The sequence below is a fragment of the Neocloeon triangulifer genome, unplaced genomic scaffold (assembly GCF_031216515.1).
Source record: "Neocloeon triangulifer isolate White Clay Creek 2 clone unplaced genomic scaffold, ASM3121651v1 ptg000003l, whole genome shotgun sequence".
NCBI classification, from domain to species: Eukaryota; Metazoa; Arthropoda; class Insecta; order Ephemeroptera; family Baetidae; genus Neocloeon; species Neocloeon triangulifer.
The window spans coordinates 7,291,550-7,307,981 of record NW_026775546.1 but is presented as its reverse complement, the minus strand read 5'-3'; the positions used below and the strand labels follow the sequence as shown (position 1 = coordinate 7,307,981).

General features: G+C 40.6%; 2 protein-coding genes across 2 annotated transcripts in view; one reads left to right on the top strand and one right to left on the bottom strand.

The window, feature by feature from the left end:
- Positions 1-330: 330 nt before the first annotated feature.
- LOC132193039 (E3 ubiquitin-protein ligase MYCBP2) overlaps positions 331-16,432 on the top strand; it is a 47,020-nt gene continuing 30,918 nt past the window's right edge. The window contains 27 exon segments of the mRNA XM_059613396.1: positions 331-528; positions 608-662; positions 793-1,020; positions 1,070-1,223; positions 1,297-1,496; positions 1,548-1,689; positions 1,741-1,922; positions 1,977-2,153; positions 2,206-2,427; positions 2,562-2,784; positions 2,837-3,004; positions 3,054-3,206; positions 3,398-3,608; positions 3,662-4,209; positions 4,260-4,569; positions 4,621-4,784; positions 4,837-4,990; positions 5,050-5,179; positions 5,234-5,785; positions 5,994-6,436; positions 6,496-7,015; positions 7,071-7,175; positions 7,226-7,463; positions 7,529-7,914; positions 8,088-8,760; positions 8,901-9,113; positions 9,173-9,317. Coding sequence (XP_059469379.1) covers positions 461-528; positions 608-662; positions 793-1,020; positions 1,070-1,223; positions 1,297-1,496; positions 1,548-1,689; positions 1,741-1,922; positions 1,977-2,153; positions 2,206-2,427; positions 2,562-2,784; positions 2,837-3,004; positions 3,054-3,206; positions 3,398-3,608; positions 3,662-4,209; positions 4,260-4,569; positions 4,621-4,784; positions 4,837-4,990; positions 5,050-5,179; positions 5,234-5,785; positions 5,994-6,436; positions 6,496-7,015; positions 7,071-7,175; positions 7,226-7,463; positions 7,529-7,914; positions 8,088-8,760; positions 8,901-9,113; positions 9,173-9,317 — 6,764 coding nt within the window. The 5' untranslated portion in view covers positions 331-460.
- On the bottom strand, positions 9,158-15,624 carry LOC132193041 (uncharacterized). The gene is made up of 4 exons (XM_059613398.1): positions 15,328-15,624; positions 11,550-11,990; positions 10,521-11,120; positions 9,158-10,374 (listed from the first exon to the last, which is right to left on the bottom strand). The coding sequence occupies exons 1-4, from the start codon at positions 15,496-15,498 to the stop codon at positions 9,787-9,789; spliced, it is 1,800 nt and encodes a 599-aa protein (XP_059469381.1). The 5' UTR covers positions 15,499-15,624; the 3' UTR covers positions 9,158-9,786.

Genomic DNA, 16,432 nt, shown 5'->3' with positions numbered 1-16,432 from the left:
AAAAAAATGCATGACCCTTTGAGAAAATTTATCCTTAAAATTAAAAAAAATATATGCAAAAACTTGCAGATGTATTAATTACGTAAACGATAATTTCAAATTAATTTAACCTTATTGATTAGTTAAATGCTTGTGTCCTAACAATGTAATACACCATGCCAGGCATAATAATCGTCATCATTTTTGACACCATCTCGCTGGAGCGCTGCTGTCGCATCAACATTTAACAAAAGGGGTTTGAGGAAGGAGTGGACTTGAGTATCAGTTGCCCTTATCTTGTCTCATTGTATCGACAGTTCGCAAAATCTCCACCACATGGCTCCTCACTTCACTCCCCACATTCACCGAAATACAGATTAGCAATACATAGAAAAGCTGAAGAAATCAATGTTATCTCAAATTTTGCGTTGATTCACTACTGTGTCGAGGAGCAACGTGCCCTAAAACGACCAGGGCCAGAATGCTGCCTGATTCTGAGCTTCTCGGACAATTTTTCCACCAGATTTTCCAGTCGGCGCACAACAAGAGGTACCCAGACATGTGACCGCCGAAATGTCAAACCGGCGCATGATTTTGTTGACTGACAATGATTTATTTTTTTTCGCAGGAAAAGCGACTGGAAAAAAGCTTCCAAGGGCAAAAGCAAGGAAAAGCGAAAAAAGGTCTGTCAGAATTTTAATTTACGACTGTCCCATTTTCACAAATTGTGCCAATTGAACCTGAAACAACAGACCATCTGCGCCAAAATTTAAAAAAATAATCCCTAATATTAATTTAATTTCTATTTCATAGGGGGATGTTGCCTCTGAGGTTGTGGTGGTCGCACCGCCAGATGTCCAGCTTCCAGGAAACCCCTCGTCCTTGGCTGTATTCGCAAGTGTCCGCTTGTCTGTGCTGGAAAGGTGGCGCAGGCAGACCAGCCAGATTCTCCTGAGCAACCTCTTGGGCGACGAAGCAGCGGCAGACAGCGATGATGATCTCACAGACAAAGACCCGGAGAGTGCTCTCAGAGTGCCAAAGGTCCGATGTTTCATTTAATTTTTTTATAAATTACTAAATAATTAAACAGCTCGTTGGGTTTGGCCTGTGCACCGTTTTCGAGCTGCTCCGAGAGAGTAGACAGTTGCACCCAGTTCTCTGCACAAAAGCCTTAAGAGCTCTACTTGATATTCTGCAAGGACAGCAGCCCGAGGGTCTCAAACATGAACCCTGTGATGTTATCGGTATGCTTATTTAAATGAAAAAGGAAATGTTCTCTCTTGGAAATTATATTTAATTAAATCTCTTCTATTCCAGATCCACTATTTGACCTATTGCTTGATTTGGCAACATTTCACGGACCCGAAGCAAGTCAGGAGTCAAACATTCAGCTCTCGGCCGTGGCCTGCAGTTGTTTGTTGGCCCTGGTTGTGGCAAGAGGAGACACTGGAAAACTTCTCTCTGCTACTTCAGCACTGCTGATGAGTCCCAAAAGTCTCTCTACCCAAAATATTAATGTAAAAATCCAAAATTTTATTTTGCCCATATTAAGCAAAATTTATTTCTAGATGCCTGAAATTTTGGCTGCCTTGCAACGCAGTGTCCACAATGTGCTGCTCGGAAAGCAGCCCAGACCTGACTGGATTAGCCACGGCATTCCGCGAACAATGCTTATTGACTCCCTAAAGTTGAAATTTCTGTCAGGATGTGGTCAGTGAATTTTTTTGTCTTAATACTGCAGAGTAATTATTTTTTTATTAGAATATGAAAACTACACTTGTGGCAACCATTCAATGACCTGTGATGGATATTTTTTGTACCTTTTCTGCCATGGCTCCCTCTACAAACTGGGCACTGGCTATGGTGGGACAACAAAAGGGAATGTGTACATGAAGAAGGAAGACTTTTCCCACTATCAGCAAGGGTGGCTTGGACACGCTAATGTGAGAAAAAATTCCAAACTATATAAGATTTTTAATTTATTTTTTGTAACCTAGGGCAAGTTGTATTTCAAGCCGATTGGAGTTCGTTTGAGCTCACAAAAGCTGTACCTGATTGACGCAGAGACTTTGATTCTCTCGAAGCCTCTAGACCTTCCTGATTACACAACTTGGGGTCCAGGAGCTCTGTTTTCTGATGGAGATTCACTCTTTGCTATTTCTTCATCCAACGATGTAAAATAATCACCATGAGTCGTATCAAAATTTTACTAATAAATATTTTCAGGACGGATTTGCTATTCGCAGTATCACTGGCAACTCTCCAACAGAAATTCTTTCCCTTAAACTGGCTAGGAAGTGCATGGAAGCTTGGGGCAATCTCGGAGGGGAAGATGGTGTTGCTTTGAGTGCCGAAGCAAGTGTTTTGGTCAAGACGAACAGCGAAGAAGAGCCTGTATTCATTGCTTCTGGAAAAGATTTTGGGCTTGTTAGAACAGCCAATGGAAAAGTAAGCTGATTATTTTTTCTAGCCCCCAAAACTGAATTAGATAATATGGATAATATAATCTTCTTTTGTTAAAAAAAAAAAATGCATTTTTTTATAATAAAGTTTGTTATAAATATTTTTTTTCGTTACTGCAGGTGTTGTACAGTGGCAAAGGCAGTAGCTTAGGACTAAAGCAAGCAGGCTCTGTAGCAGCCAGCTCCGGAAAGTGGAGCAAGTGGAATGAACTTCCAGTTACAAAAACGCCAAAACTGATGTACTTGGCTGTGGGACATGAAGGTCTGCATGCAGTCCTGGTTGCAGACGACGGCGCCGTTTTCTTTGTAGGCACAGCTCGAAGGGGCGAAGATGGAGACCAGAGTATTTTATCAAAAAATTAATTTCATTTTGGAATCTAAAATATGTTTTCTAGTTAAAGCAAGGAGACAGCCAAAACCAGTCAAGCCGAAGAAAATGATTAAAGTGGAGGGGCAGTTTATGGTCCACGCCGCTTGCAATAATGGCACAACGGCACTTGTTAATCGAGATGGAGAACTGCTCATGTTCGGCAAAGACACTGCACACTGCGATACCTCTACTGGTATATTTTGATTAATTTAAATATAAAATTTACTCATATTTAAATTTAGGTTTGGTTAGTGGACTGAAAGACCAAGATGTGCAAAAAGTTGCCCTCGGAAAGGCACACGCTGTGGCATTGACAAGTAAAGGCCATGTTTATACCTTCGGAATCAACAACAAAGGGCAATGTGGAAGAGAATTTGCAGTTCAAGTGCGAGAAGGTGGGTGTTTAGCTAATTAAAAAAAAATATCTTGATAATTTCAGAGATTCAAATTAATTTTAATCTAAATTTGTAGTTTTTTTTTTAATGAAATTAAACTTCTAGTTTTAAAATTGAGCCACTTTTCAAGTGGTTTTATGTGAATCATAATACATGATTTATTTTTTTGGTAATTTTTAATTTTTTGTTAGCTCCTGCAGTAGTTGCAATGGAAACAGCAACTGAAGAGTGCGAGGAGGAGGCAGAAGGGGACTGGGATGAAGAACAAACAGAGGGTATCTGCGCCAAGGGCCGACACAAGTGGCACCATGACAAATGCATGATTTGCACCATCTGTCGAGAGTGCACTGGTTACAGTATAAGCTGCCTGAGTAGCATGCGGCCAGACAGAAATCCTGGACAGTTAGTTTATCAATTTATTAAAGTTCTCAAATTCACAATTAAATCTTTTAAAGGGCTTGTGGCTGTGGTGCTGGAGACTCTGGATGCGCTGTGTGCGGGTGCTGCAGAATTTGCGCCCGAGAGAGCGTTGACAACTCTGACGTGGCCATTCTGGGGCCCAATGGTGCTGGTGATTTGGGCGGCATGGTCCGACTGGACGTAATATTTGGTGGCCCTGGTCGGCATTCAGCTAGATTTCAAGATCACCTACAACGACGACTGGACGAACGAAAGCAGAGACTGCAAAGAGGAGGAAAAGTATATGTTGGTAAAAAGGGGTCGGCAAGGAACGCGGCCAAGTTCGCAGCTGCTAATGCAAAGGGCAGACCTGCAAAGGGTGAACCGCCAGCTTTGGCTGCTGGACTTGTGGCATCTTTAATGGCTGGTAAATTATTTAAAATAATTTGAGACAATTTCTCTTTAAACTTTTCTAAAGGCGAAGAGGCAGTGGGAAGTGATATGGAAAGGGATGCCAGCAGAGTAACTTCCTTGGCTCCAGCCAGAGTAATAATCCCATCTGAATCACCAGCTATCCAAATTTCCTGCGGCCTTCACCACACAGGTTTGACAAAAAAAAATAATTTAGTGCTTATTTTATTAATTGAATTTTAGTCGTACTTCTTGTCTCGGGGGAAGTTTTCGCTTTTGGCAGTAATGCCTGTGGTCAACTTGGAGTGGGAGATTTGGCCCCAAGAGGAGGTCCTGTGCATGTGCAAGTGCCTGGCATTGTGACCCACGTTGCAACTGGCAGCAATCACACTGTCCTTCTGACTGCCGATGGAGAGGTGTACACTTGTGGCAGCTTCCAAAAAGGCCAGCTGGGCCGCTCAGCACCAGAGTTAGAGGACACTGATGGCGCTTGCTCCAGCTCGCACAAAAACGGGCAGTCTTCTCGAAGCACCGACAATAGCAACGGCCATTGGTATAACTAATATTTATTTTAATATATGTTAATTATTTAACAATTCTAAAGGTATGCTGTCCCCACTCCTATTCCAAGAATTGGACCTCAGCACGGTCGAAGGGCTACATGGGTTGGTGCCTCTGGTGATATTACTTTCGTAAAAGTGGATGAAAGTCTGATTAATGCCAGCAGTCTTACAAATTCTACCGTTGTAGCTAACAAATCATGCATAAGTAAATCTATGAAATTTCATTCTTTGTTTGAAATTAATCTGTCAAATTTTAGTCATTCTTCCAACTGACTGCGGCGCCTCTAGCTCATTCAAGAGTCTAGTCATTAACAAGATGGATGGAAATTGCTCAAGTTTTTCTTCAAATCAGCAGATGGACTTCAGCAAACATAACGTCTGTCTGGACCCTCTTTATAATGTGATGTGGGGGTAAGAAAATTTAAGAATTAAATAAAAATAGAAAATAATTAATTTTAAATCATTTACAGGCTGAACTGCAAAACTGGAGAGCTCTTCTGTATGAACCCCATAGCCTCCAACATAACTCCCCTGCCCCCACTTTTGACGCCTGAACTGGCCCTTCCTGTGACGTCGGGGTGCTTTGTGACCAGAGCTCAGGTACTTGAAATGATTATCATAAAAAGTTTCAAAACTAATCTCATGATTATTTAGGCTGCACTGCACTTGCTGGGGTGTGTTGACACTTTGACTGGAACTCTTGATCTCTCAACTCAGGTAATCACCGAGTGCATCACGGCTCCAGCCAGCAAATGTACAACTCTGAGCCGCTCCCTGACAACTGCAATCACACCAGCCCGCTCGAAAGTCTACAGCTCTGAAGACTTTTCAGCAGTGAGCAGATTTGAAAGCTATGGCGGAGGCTGGGGCTACTCTGGCCACTCGATAGAAGCGATTCGCTTCATGTCTGACACAGACCTCATTGTGGGTGGTTTTGGTCTGTTCGGTGGACGAGGAGAGTACACGGGGAAGATCAAGTTGTATGATATTGGAATGGACGGAGGAGAGCAAGAGATAGATGGAGAACTTCTGGCCGAAACGGAAGAAGTGCCATATGAATGTGCTCCAAGACAGAAATTTGCAATGTTGTTTGACGAGCCTGTTGCAATTCAGCAGTACAGGTGGTATGTCGCCTGGGCCAGAATTGGAGGACCATCCAGTGACTGTGGCTCCAGCGGACAAGGAACTGTCAGCACTGAAGATCAAGTGAGCAAAGATTTTTTTATACTGCTTGAATTTCAAAGCTTCCAATAATTAATTCTCCATTTATGACATTGCACTTCATTGAGATTCATTTTAAATCAGTAACTTGAATTGATTCATAAAAAAAACTGATGAAATTAGTATATTTTTCTGCTAAAAATCTTAAACTAACAAACATTAATATTTTTTAATAAAAACAATTATTTTTCAGGTTGTTTTCTGCTTCAAGTCATCACGACGGGCTAACAATGGTACGGATGTGAATGGAGGACAAATTCCTCAGATCCTATACAAGGTCGTCGTCCCTGAAAGCCAACTACCATCCTGCAAACTGGACCTTCTGGAGCCTGTGTACCAGCTGAGCAAAGGCTTTTCCCGTTCCGTCAGCCGAGAGTGTTTCCACGCACTGCTTGCCCTTCTGCAGTGGGGCTGGACAACTTTCAAAACAGGCCTGTTGGCAACACAGGTCAACATTGCGGAATTGGAGAACCTGGTTTTTGTCTGCAGAGCGTGCCTCAGGTTGCTTCGTACATACACAAATGAGATCTACCCGAATGAGCCCAAAAAGACTCCTGCTGAGTCCGGGCAGCTTTCGTCAAGCGTCGGTGACGTTCGTTCTTTGCTTAGACAAATTCTCTCTGATCCAGTACCAAAGTAAATTTGAAATGCAATTTTTTTAATTAATTCATTGATATAAATTTAATATATTTTAGATCCAAAAGGTCTGGTAAAAGCCTTAAAAGAGGCCCTGATGACCCCCTGTTGACCAAAATGATCAATGAAGTCCTGCAAGAAGCACACCTGACCTTTGTAGCTTGCTTCCATGCTTTCTATCCGACCGCTTCTCTGCGTTGGTCAGCACTGTGCCACCTTTTGTCTGAAATGGACAGCAGCGCCAACCTGGACAAACTCTTGAGTGCAGTTTTGGCCTCTTTGTGTCACCCAGCCGTGCGCTTGAGGTCGACTTTCCCCGTCCTTGGTGTTCTCGAGCACACAACTATACCTTTGCCAAAGGAGTCAAACCAGCAGAGCTATTCATCTGATTCATCTCCAGAGACTTCCTCGCCAGTTTCGACAGGGTCGTCTTCCACAACCACTGCCAACAACACTCAAGCCATAGCTGGGCCTTCACAACCAGTGACTCCGGACAACCCTCACAATGTGGTTGTTCGAGGATCTCCTGATGCCCACCAATATCCTCTTCTTGTTGAACATATGATTTACAGGGGCCAGGTAATTTTATAAATTAAAATAAATATTATGTAGGAACTCAATTTATTATTTTCAGATGGAGGAAGGTCTTGGCACTAATTGTTGGCAGTTTAAAGATGTTTTAGAAAAGTTGCTTGATTTAGTGACTGTCCCAATAAGTGAAGCTCTAAATAGAGACAAAGTGAAAATTTATATAATTTAGTTATTTTGTATTAAAAAATTACATTTTAGGAATCATATTCATCTGAGCTGACCCATCATTGCTGCCACTTGATTGCTCGGGTCATTGCAGAACTCGCTTCTCAGTCAAGTGGCTCGGATGAAGAGTTGGAAGGTGCTTGTGGAAGAGTGATGCACACAACTCCCTGCAGATTCATGAGGTGCAACAACTGCCGATCGTGGAACACAGGAAATGGGTCTCCAGACGCTGTTTGCTTTACAGTAGATCGACCTGGTGTGGCAATCATTGGTAAGATTACATTTTCATTACAAATTAAATATTGCAGTAATTGAAAAATCTGAAATTTTTAACAGGTGTTGGGGTTTATGGTGGAGGAGGAATTTATGAATACGAGCTGGAGCTTTTGGACGACCAAAACAGCGCAACCTCCGCTGACCCATCTCACTCTCAACGCTGGAACAGTTTGGAAATTGCCCGAGGCACCTATGGTCCAGATGACTGTGTTTCGGACGTGGCTGAAATCAAATTCGAAAAGCCGGTGGCCATCAGAGAGGGTGTCAAATATGCTGTTCGGCTGCGCAATCATGGTGGACGCACCAACAATGGTGACGGTGGCTTGAAGACTGTACGAGGCCCTGATGGAACAACATTCACCTTCAGCACTTGCTCCCTCAGCTTTAATGGAACAACCCAGACCAGAGGACAAATTCCTCATATTCTTTACTACAGTAGTCCTCAGGTATTACTGTTTGATTAATTTTTTTAGTGAAATTTTTCAAATTAAAAGCAAATTAGAAAAGAAAACTTATGAAAAATATGATTTAAATTATTTTTAAAAAAATTTGTTTTTAAGATTTTTCAAATAAAAGCTGTCATATAATGATTATTGGTTATATTTTTAACTCTTCTCAGGACTCTGAAAATCAACAAAATAGCAGAGCTGTTGCTGAAATGCAGGCCCGAAAGTGCACCCTAGGTCTAGCAGGAGCGGTAATAAAACGCAGTGGCACTTTGCTGGCAGCCGCGCGCAGCTACGACTCGGCCAACCATGACATTTTGGCCGCGGCCAACATCTTCACCACCCTCCTTCCACTTGTGCTGGCCAACATCAGCCCCGTGGCCACTTCAGACCCCAGGAGTGCGGTCCAAGTGCTGGAGCTAATCCAAGAACTGCTGCCCCACGTTTCGGCCTTGAACCTGACTGGAGCTGCCATGGCCAAAAGCACTGCTTCGTTGGACAGCAGTGGCCACCAAGACTTGTCCAACGCCTCTGCCGTCAACACAACCACCACCACTTCACTGCACCACGCCATTGTCGAAAGCGAGCACCCCTACAAGGCGGCCGTCGTCTCCAATTGGAAGGTGGTCTTTCCAGAGAGCGTCAAGTGGTTGACGGTCGAGTTTGACCCTCAGTGCGGGACTGCCCAGCCCGAGGACTCTCTTCAACTGCACATCAAACCCATGGGTGAGTTGGCCACTGGAGAGCCACTTGGAGATGATGAGGATGGTGTGCAGAACTACTGGCCGGTGCTCACCAAATTCAGCGGAGCAAACAACTGGCCCCAAATGGCCATAGTCCTGCCAGGTAATATTTTTTTTTACCTCAACAAAAATGTACTGTTTACAGTAAACTTGAAACGTTTTTATGTTATTATTATTTATGTTTATTCCAAATTAAAACTAAATTGTCTTGATTGTGCAGAAGAACTAAAAATATTTTCACAGGAAATGAGATTTTCTTCTCTCTGGAGACTGCGTCAGACTATGTGCAGGATGAAAAGGCAAACAACTATGGCTTTCGGTGCTTGGTTGTTGGATATGAATGGCCAAACGCACCTGCTGATGGTCTGCGCCACTTGGAATGTGAATTGGCCTTTCTGGGAGGAATGTGCGCTGCCTCCTTGATGAAAAAAGATCTTCAACTACCACCCGCTTCAGGTATTTATTATTTAGTTACAGGATTGATATACAAATTTTAATACTTTTTTATTTTAAAGTTGAGGAGGTTGACGAAGACATAGAGGCCGTCGAAGAAGTGGCCCAGCAAGTCTTTCAACAAAACAGCACCCTGTTGGGAAAGGGTTTCGCCCTTGCTAGTCCCCCCACAATCAACCAGGCTCTGCAAGGCGTCCTCCCGTTTAGGTGAGTACAGAGCAATATTTATTTTAAGCGATTTGCATGTATTGAAAGATGGTCGCGTTTTGCATAATCGTGATTTATTTATTCAAGTGAAAACATTCGATGCACAGCCGGCGAATTATCAATGAATTTAAATGCGAACTCGCGCAAAGTTGGCTTATTTTCTGCTCAGACGCCACTTGCTATTGAAGTAGCGGTTTCAAATCGGTGTCGGGTTGCAAGAAACTGCAAGCGCAAACACATGATACTTTGAAATCGTAATCCAGTCTTCGGACGTGCATTTTATTCATGCAATTATTTCTTGAAATGGCACACATGATAATACTGAGAAAAGTTGCTAAAAGTTTAAAGTTTAAAAATCAACTTATTTCAGATTGATTTAAACTAAACGTATTTAAGTACAAATACTTTTGGAAATAATAAATCTAAGGAAGCATAACCGTTTTCATGATAATATATATAAAAGTTATTTCTAAATTATATCCGATTCGAGGAACTCTCTCGGAGCGGCAGTTTCAGTTCTGGAAGCGAAAGTCACTCGTCGCTCTGCAGGTTGAATTTCTTCGTAAATCACTTGTGGCTGTCCTTCGGCAGCACAATTTTCATACACAGTCTCTTTGCTTCCGTTCACAATTTGCACGGTTGCATACGGTATGACTTCGGTTCTTGTCTCCTGCACCTCCTCGAGCGGCTCTTCCTCCGTCACAGGCCTCAAAGGCCGCATCTCAGGGGGCACCTGCACTGTCTTGGGGGTGGGCAGGTTCTGCAGTTGCAGTTCAGTCACCGGCTCGTACACCACCTTGAACTCGGTTTGCTGGTAGACCTTCTTCTCGGGCTTGACTATTTGGAGTTTGTTGCGGCGGTAACTGCACCAGAGAATGACGGCCAGACCGACGAGCAGCATCACAAAGAGAATGGAGGCGGCCACGATGATCAGGATAGACCACCCTGAGGAAAGGACGCCTCCTTGGCAGTGTTGACTCTCGTAGGCGGAAAGGGAGGTGGGTTGGTTGCTTCGGGACTGCTTGCACCACAGGGCCCTGTGGAGGGACGACGTATTCTGGAAGAAATAAAATTATATTGATTATATTCTATAAATTTAAAAAAATTAATTTTTGAAAAATTATAAAGTATTTTACATCAGGAATTTTCTTTGAATTAATTTTCGGTGAATTTTGAACCATCATTTTTAATTTTTTATAGTACCTGTGCTGAAAGAACAGAAAATCCGTTGATCCCAGTTTGCAGTCCGACCAAATCTGCGGCCAACAAGGAAATTCCGTCACAGTCGCACTCCTTGTTGAGTTGCACCCTGTCGTAGGCCACCCTGTACCCTCTGTTTACACTCAAGGCACCATTTTCAAACTCCATCAGCGTGTTGTTGTTGAGCATCATTTCGTGCGGCCTCTCCTTATCCTCCCAAGGTTCAGGAAGCAGTTGCGGGTAGTCGCCGACCTGATCGTCCTGATGAGAGGGTTTGGGCGTCGGGTAGAACTGCGGCTCGTAGGGTTTGAATCCCCTCAGGGCGCCGGCCCTGATGCTGTAGAACGTGTTGTCCGAAATCAGGACAGTGCCTCGGCTGAAGATTCTGAAGGCGTCGCCGTGACAAACTTGGATTCTGTTTCCTTTGACGTCGATTTTGACGGGGCCTATCAACCCCAGGGCAGAGCTCGCCATCATGTCGACGTAGTTGTGCTCGAAGCGGAAACTGTTCTTAACCAACACCTCTTTGAAGGCGCTGCTTTCCATTTTGACGATTCTGTTCTTGCTGATGATTAGCTCTTCAATCAGAACTTTCCGAAAAGCCTAAAATAATAAAAATTATGAAAGGTAACTTCCAGCTACTATTTTGATAGTTTGAAATAATACAAAATTCCAAGAAAATTTAAAATTAAAAATTGCATTGGAAATTTTCGAAATTTGAACCCAAAAGCATAAAAAGATAAAAAAAATTGCATTTGAAGCTCTGCAGAAGTCTGCCCAAATTGCTACATTAAATTTGGTAAAAAGAGAGTTTAAGAGAGTTTGTGGTTTTTTCCAAAGATCATCTTTACTGATAATACAACAATCTTTAAAAACTTAATTAACCAAACCTTTTTAAAGAAAATTCAAGTTTTTTCTTCTCTCAATTTTTAGAATTTTTTGTTAATTTTTTTATTGTATTTTATTTATGTAAATTTGGGCAAATATTTCCGTTTGATACACAATTTAACTTGATTTGCAATCAAAATTTACCTGAAAAGCAATGTAGTCAATGGAGCACCGTTCCAACTTGAGGGTCCTGATGACGTTGTAGGTGTTGGCGACGGCGTACGACTCGAACCTCGACACTCTCACGTTGTCCATCACGATCTCCTCCACGTGTCCTCCGAAGGAGAACCGCGGAAATTGGGCGTTCGAGACGTTGCTCAGGTAGAACTGAACATCCCTGTTTTCGTCAGGGAAGTTTTCGTGCACCCAGGTGCGCTCCTCACGGCCATAGACGAGTCGATGCGGCTCCCAGAAGAGTGCGCGTTCCTCCAACTGGAGAACGTCGACGTTTGAGATTTCCACCCTGGCCAGGTAGCTGAGCGAGTTGAGGGCGTCGCTGGACACCAGGACATGACTGCAGTGGTTGACGATCAGATTGCGAAGGGTGACGGGAATCGTTGCGTTACGCAGGTGGAGCTTTTCACCCTGGAAATTACATTTTATTTTTATTACTTAAAATTTGAAACAAAATTAGAAATTTAATTGCAAATCTTCTATAAAAAAATTATCTTTAAATAATTTTATTATAAGTTTTATGGGAATAAAAATCTATATGATTTAAATAAATGAAAATTAAATAATTATAAACTTGATTGGGACTTATATAAATTTGATTTGGCAAACATGTTCATTTTTTTATTGGGCATAGTTTGAATAAAAAAAATATAGTTGGGAATATTCTCATGGAAAGCAAATTTCAAAAAGATTGTTCTAAGCATCTCTAGAAAATTAAAATAAAAAATATAATAAATACCTAAACAAAATTAAAAAAAAAAAATGATGACTTTTGGATTAAAATGATTCAAAATTCAAATAAAGAACTCGTTTAAAGCTGGTAAATATAATCTAAAATTCCATTCAGGGGTTTCCCCATTTATAAAAATTTATGACTATTGAAGTATTATTTTAGTGATTTCCGTCAATTAAATCTAACAGTGCGTCTTTCCTCATTTTTCGCACCTTTCTTACTCATCGCGGTAGCTGAAAAATGTTAACGATTCTCAACTCCAGTCAATTTCTCTGTTTCCAAGCAAGCCGTATATTTACGAGAGAGTGACGTAATTGGCACTCAATGCAAACGCACGCGGCGTCTGAAAACTATAAACAGTTTACAAACACACGGAGAGACCGTTTTTGGTTTTACTGATGCCTTCTCTCAAGCTCAGTCTTTCTTCCACAACTGGAGTTTGTGCAGAGTCAAGTGCCCGGCGGATCAATTCGGATTTTGTTTTGCCAGTTCAAAGGCTGCCGGCATCATTTTTATATAAACTGAGATGATGTAAGAACGAACTGACCACAGCAGACGCATATCTGCAATTCATCTAATTGTCGAGTCACGATTTACGGGTTGGCTTGGAAAAGATCAACTAAAAAATTGCGATTGTGACTCACGAGGGCAGAAATATACTTGGAGAGAATAGACAATAAAAAAGGGAATGAAGAAATGAATAATAAATTGTTATGTGCACAAAACAACTTAATTTTTTTAATTCACAGAAAATGTTTCGAGAATTTATCTAGAAATTCAAGAGTAAAAAATGGGCCTGACAATAAGACTTCACGAAAATAACATTTAAAAAAATTGGTCTTATAGAAAATAGAAATTAATCACTAGATTAAATTTCAATCAATTATATTTTTAAATTAAATTTATTTTTTAACTTTTCCCATTTTTTTTTGCCATGATCTATCCAAACAAGACTCTATTTTGAAGGGCAAAGTTTTTCGCGTCTAATTAACACCTTTTTCGGCAGCCAATTTCACACTTCGCGCCGTTTGTAATTACAAGCAGACGTCACATGCAGAGTGCAAAGGAAATGAAGCATCGGGTTTCTAATGCCATTGAGATTATGCATTCATTTAGGCTTACAATTTCATAAAAAAATCATTGCTGGCTCACGCAGCGAGAAATGACTACCCCTTTATCTAATCAGAAAGTAGGCGACCGCATCCTAGATCCAAAATCCAGGCCAAATGTGGAAATCTAATTGTAAGAGGAAGGAGTTAAAAGTTTGTTTTTCTTTTGACGCAGAAGTGAGGATTTATGGAAATTTCCACCGCTTATTTATCCAGAAATTTAATTAGAACGAATTTTGAAATTTCCCTGCCTTCGCTTCGACAAACATTCTGCTCGAGTACGTCAAGTACTTCTTCCCGGAGATCTATTTCGAGTCTTTGCAGACGCATAAAGAGTTCTTTTGCTTCTTCTCTCACGCCATGTTTATCGTGAAATTATCGCTCGCGTCTCGGCCACACCTTTGTTAAAACAGCACGCGCGATAAAACGCTGAATGGCTAAATTGGGGTTGGAACACGTCGGCGAAAATAAATTGGTGGAGCACGCAGGGGTCACGAGAATTGACGTTCGCATAAATGCAGCTTGTTAAGGGAATTACGCGCGTTTTGTTGACTAGCAAAGTGACAGAAGAGAGACGACAGCAGGACACTTGATTGTGCCGAGCGCAAGTGGGCTTCTGTGGGAGGAATAAGGATGGGGTCAATTTCGTGATATGCTACTTGACAATTGACAATTCCTTTTCATTAAAGAACGTGAAAATATTTGGAAAATTAAAATTCCAAACTGATAAAAATTTTAAAGGATAGATAAGTCTATGTTTTTAACAAAAATTTTACGAGTTTATTGCTATAAAGCGTGGGAATTTAAATTAAAAAAAAAATCTAAATATTTTAATAATTACAAAAAAAAAAATCAACCAGGATCTTGAATAATGTAATTTAATAATTACTTGTCACATAATTCTTTATCATATGTAAAATATTTGAATTCAAATTTTTTAGTTGAATATTTTGTTTACTCTTTAAAATCCAAATATTATTATTTCATATTATTATTTCATTTAGAAATGAATTATACGTCAAATTCATTCAGGCTTGAAAGAAGAATGGAACAACAATTAACAATGCCGTCAATCTCACTTCCAAGAAGCTAAGCTCAATTTTTTTTTTCTTTCAAAGACATCATGCCAAAAGATCTTATGATAAAATTTGCTACATCTGTTTGGACGTTTCAAAGTATCTCTGCATAAAGCAAAAAGATTGTTTATTTGTCTATCCATTAGTTCTACAATAGCAATGTGCGTTCAATCACGTCCGAGAAATGAGTCACTCTATACTTTTTTTCTTATCAGCGTGGAAGTAGTTTCAACGAACTATGCCCCGTTCTTGCAAAACACACGTGGATTTATTTTTCCTCCACGCGGTTGGAGGAATTCCTGTCGACTTACTGGAGTTGGCGACGTTTGTTTGATCTGGCAATGTTTGCTTATTTATAGGAAAGAAAGACGAGGTTTGGGAGCCACATGCTTCATGCTTGCCATGGACTAACTTGCTTTGTTTGCATTTCACTTAACTTGGAAGCATAGACATCGGTGCCACATGAATTTGAACTAGAGGGAAGTTTCATGTTTGCCAAGCGTGATTCAATCAGAAAACAAAAATTGAAAACGTTCGAACGAAAATTAATCTTAGAAAAATGTTAATGAATGCAAAACTTTGATTTTATTAAAATTTAAAAAAAAATTATCATTGAAGTTTCTGAATTCATGAATTGCTAAAATTTTCAAAGGTAAAAATTTAAAAAAAAATTCATAAATAAAAATATATAATTCTAAAAATACAATCAGAAATTTAAAATTTTTATTTCAAAATTTCACAGCATTTTTTAATTTGAATGGGATAAAATGAAATAAAAAATATTTATATAAATTTAATTTTCGGAAAGTTTCTCCCTTATACGAAAATACCTTATTTGGACATGAGCAACGCATGGTTTCTCTGGCAGGGTCACATCCGCACATTTCGTTGGTGTCCTCGCACAGGGTGGTTTCCCTGTTGAAGCCCGAACCGGCCGAGTGCAAAATCGCGCGCGCCGAAGTCACGGCGACGAGCACCATCACCACCTCGATGGCTCTCATTTTCGCGTCTGACGAGGAGTGATGCCGACGGGCGATAAGGCCGCGTCATCGGCCTGCTGATAACGCTGCAACACTCGGGTCAGCCGAACCAACGACTGAGCGCTCGTCATCTCTTTTTCCCTCCGACGAGCACCAACAAGTGCAGAATGCGAGCGAGCACCTTCTTCGTCCGCCCCCCTCCACTCGTGCGCTTATCGCCTGCTTTAATGCGCTTTTAATTGAAAATCACGCTCCCAGCGCAGGAGCACGCAGAAGCTCAGCTGCGGTTTTGCCGAGTGGACCTGTTTTCCATCGGTGTTCGAAATCGGTTACGGGTTTACTTTTCTCTAGAATTCGCAACCGCAGTGACGAAGACTGGGTCAGTTTTCTCTCAAAATGGATTAATTCATGAATAAGAAATTATTTTATTTTACAATTAATTCTCATGTTACGTATTTTTTTTCCAGAAAATAAATTTATAATTTTAATATTAATATATAATATAAAAATATCACTTTTATTGGTCATGAAAGTTTTAAAAGAAAATTCCGTCTTTCTTGATACTTTTAACAAAAAAAAAAACCCGGCTTTTAAAAACAAGATCTGAAATCTGGGAATTAGCTAGACTTTTGTTTCTTTATAAAATAAATTATCATTAATACAGCATTACTGGAACGAAAATCAATTAATTTTCAAAGTAAAAAAGATTTTATAAGTTTATTTGAAACATTTGAAATATATATATTTTTTTAATTTTGAAGGGGTGAAATTAGCTCAGAAAACTTAATGCTTAATATGTTTATTTCTTAAAACTCCTACGGTTGAGGCCGCCAAAGTTGTCAGAGATCCTATATTATAGGATGAGGTTTTACCCGCAGAACTTATTAACGCGTAATAAGAGTCCATACAAGTTAATCGGCAGTTTTGAATTTTAAATCGGCTCAACCACCACTTC

Excerpts from the sequence above, each read along its gene's own strand:
- LOC132193041 (XM_059613398.1), bottom strand. The coding sequence starts at position 15,498 with ATGAGAGCCATCGAGGTGGTGATGGTGCTCGTCGCCGTGACTTCGGCG. Across the intron at positions 11,991-15,327 it reads GTTGCTCATGTCCAAATAAG|GGTGAAAAGCTCCACCTGCG; the intron begins GTATTTTCGTAT and ends TGTAATTTCCAG. Across the intron at positions 11,121-11,549 it reads TTGACTACATTGCTTTTCAG|GCTTTTCGGAAAGTTCTGAT; the intron begins GTAAATTTTGAT and ends TTATTATTTTAG.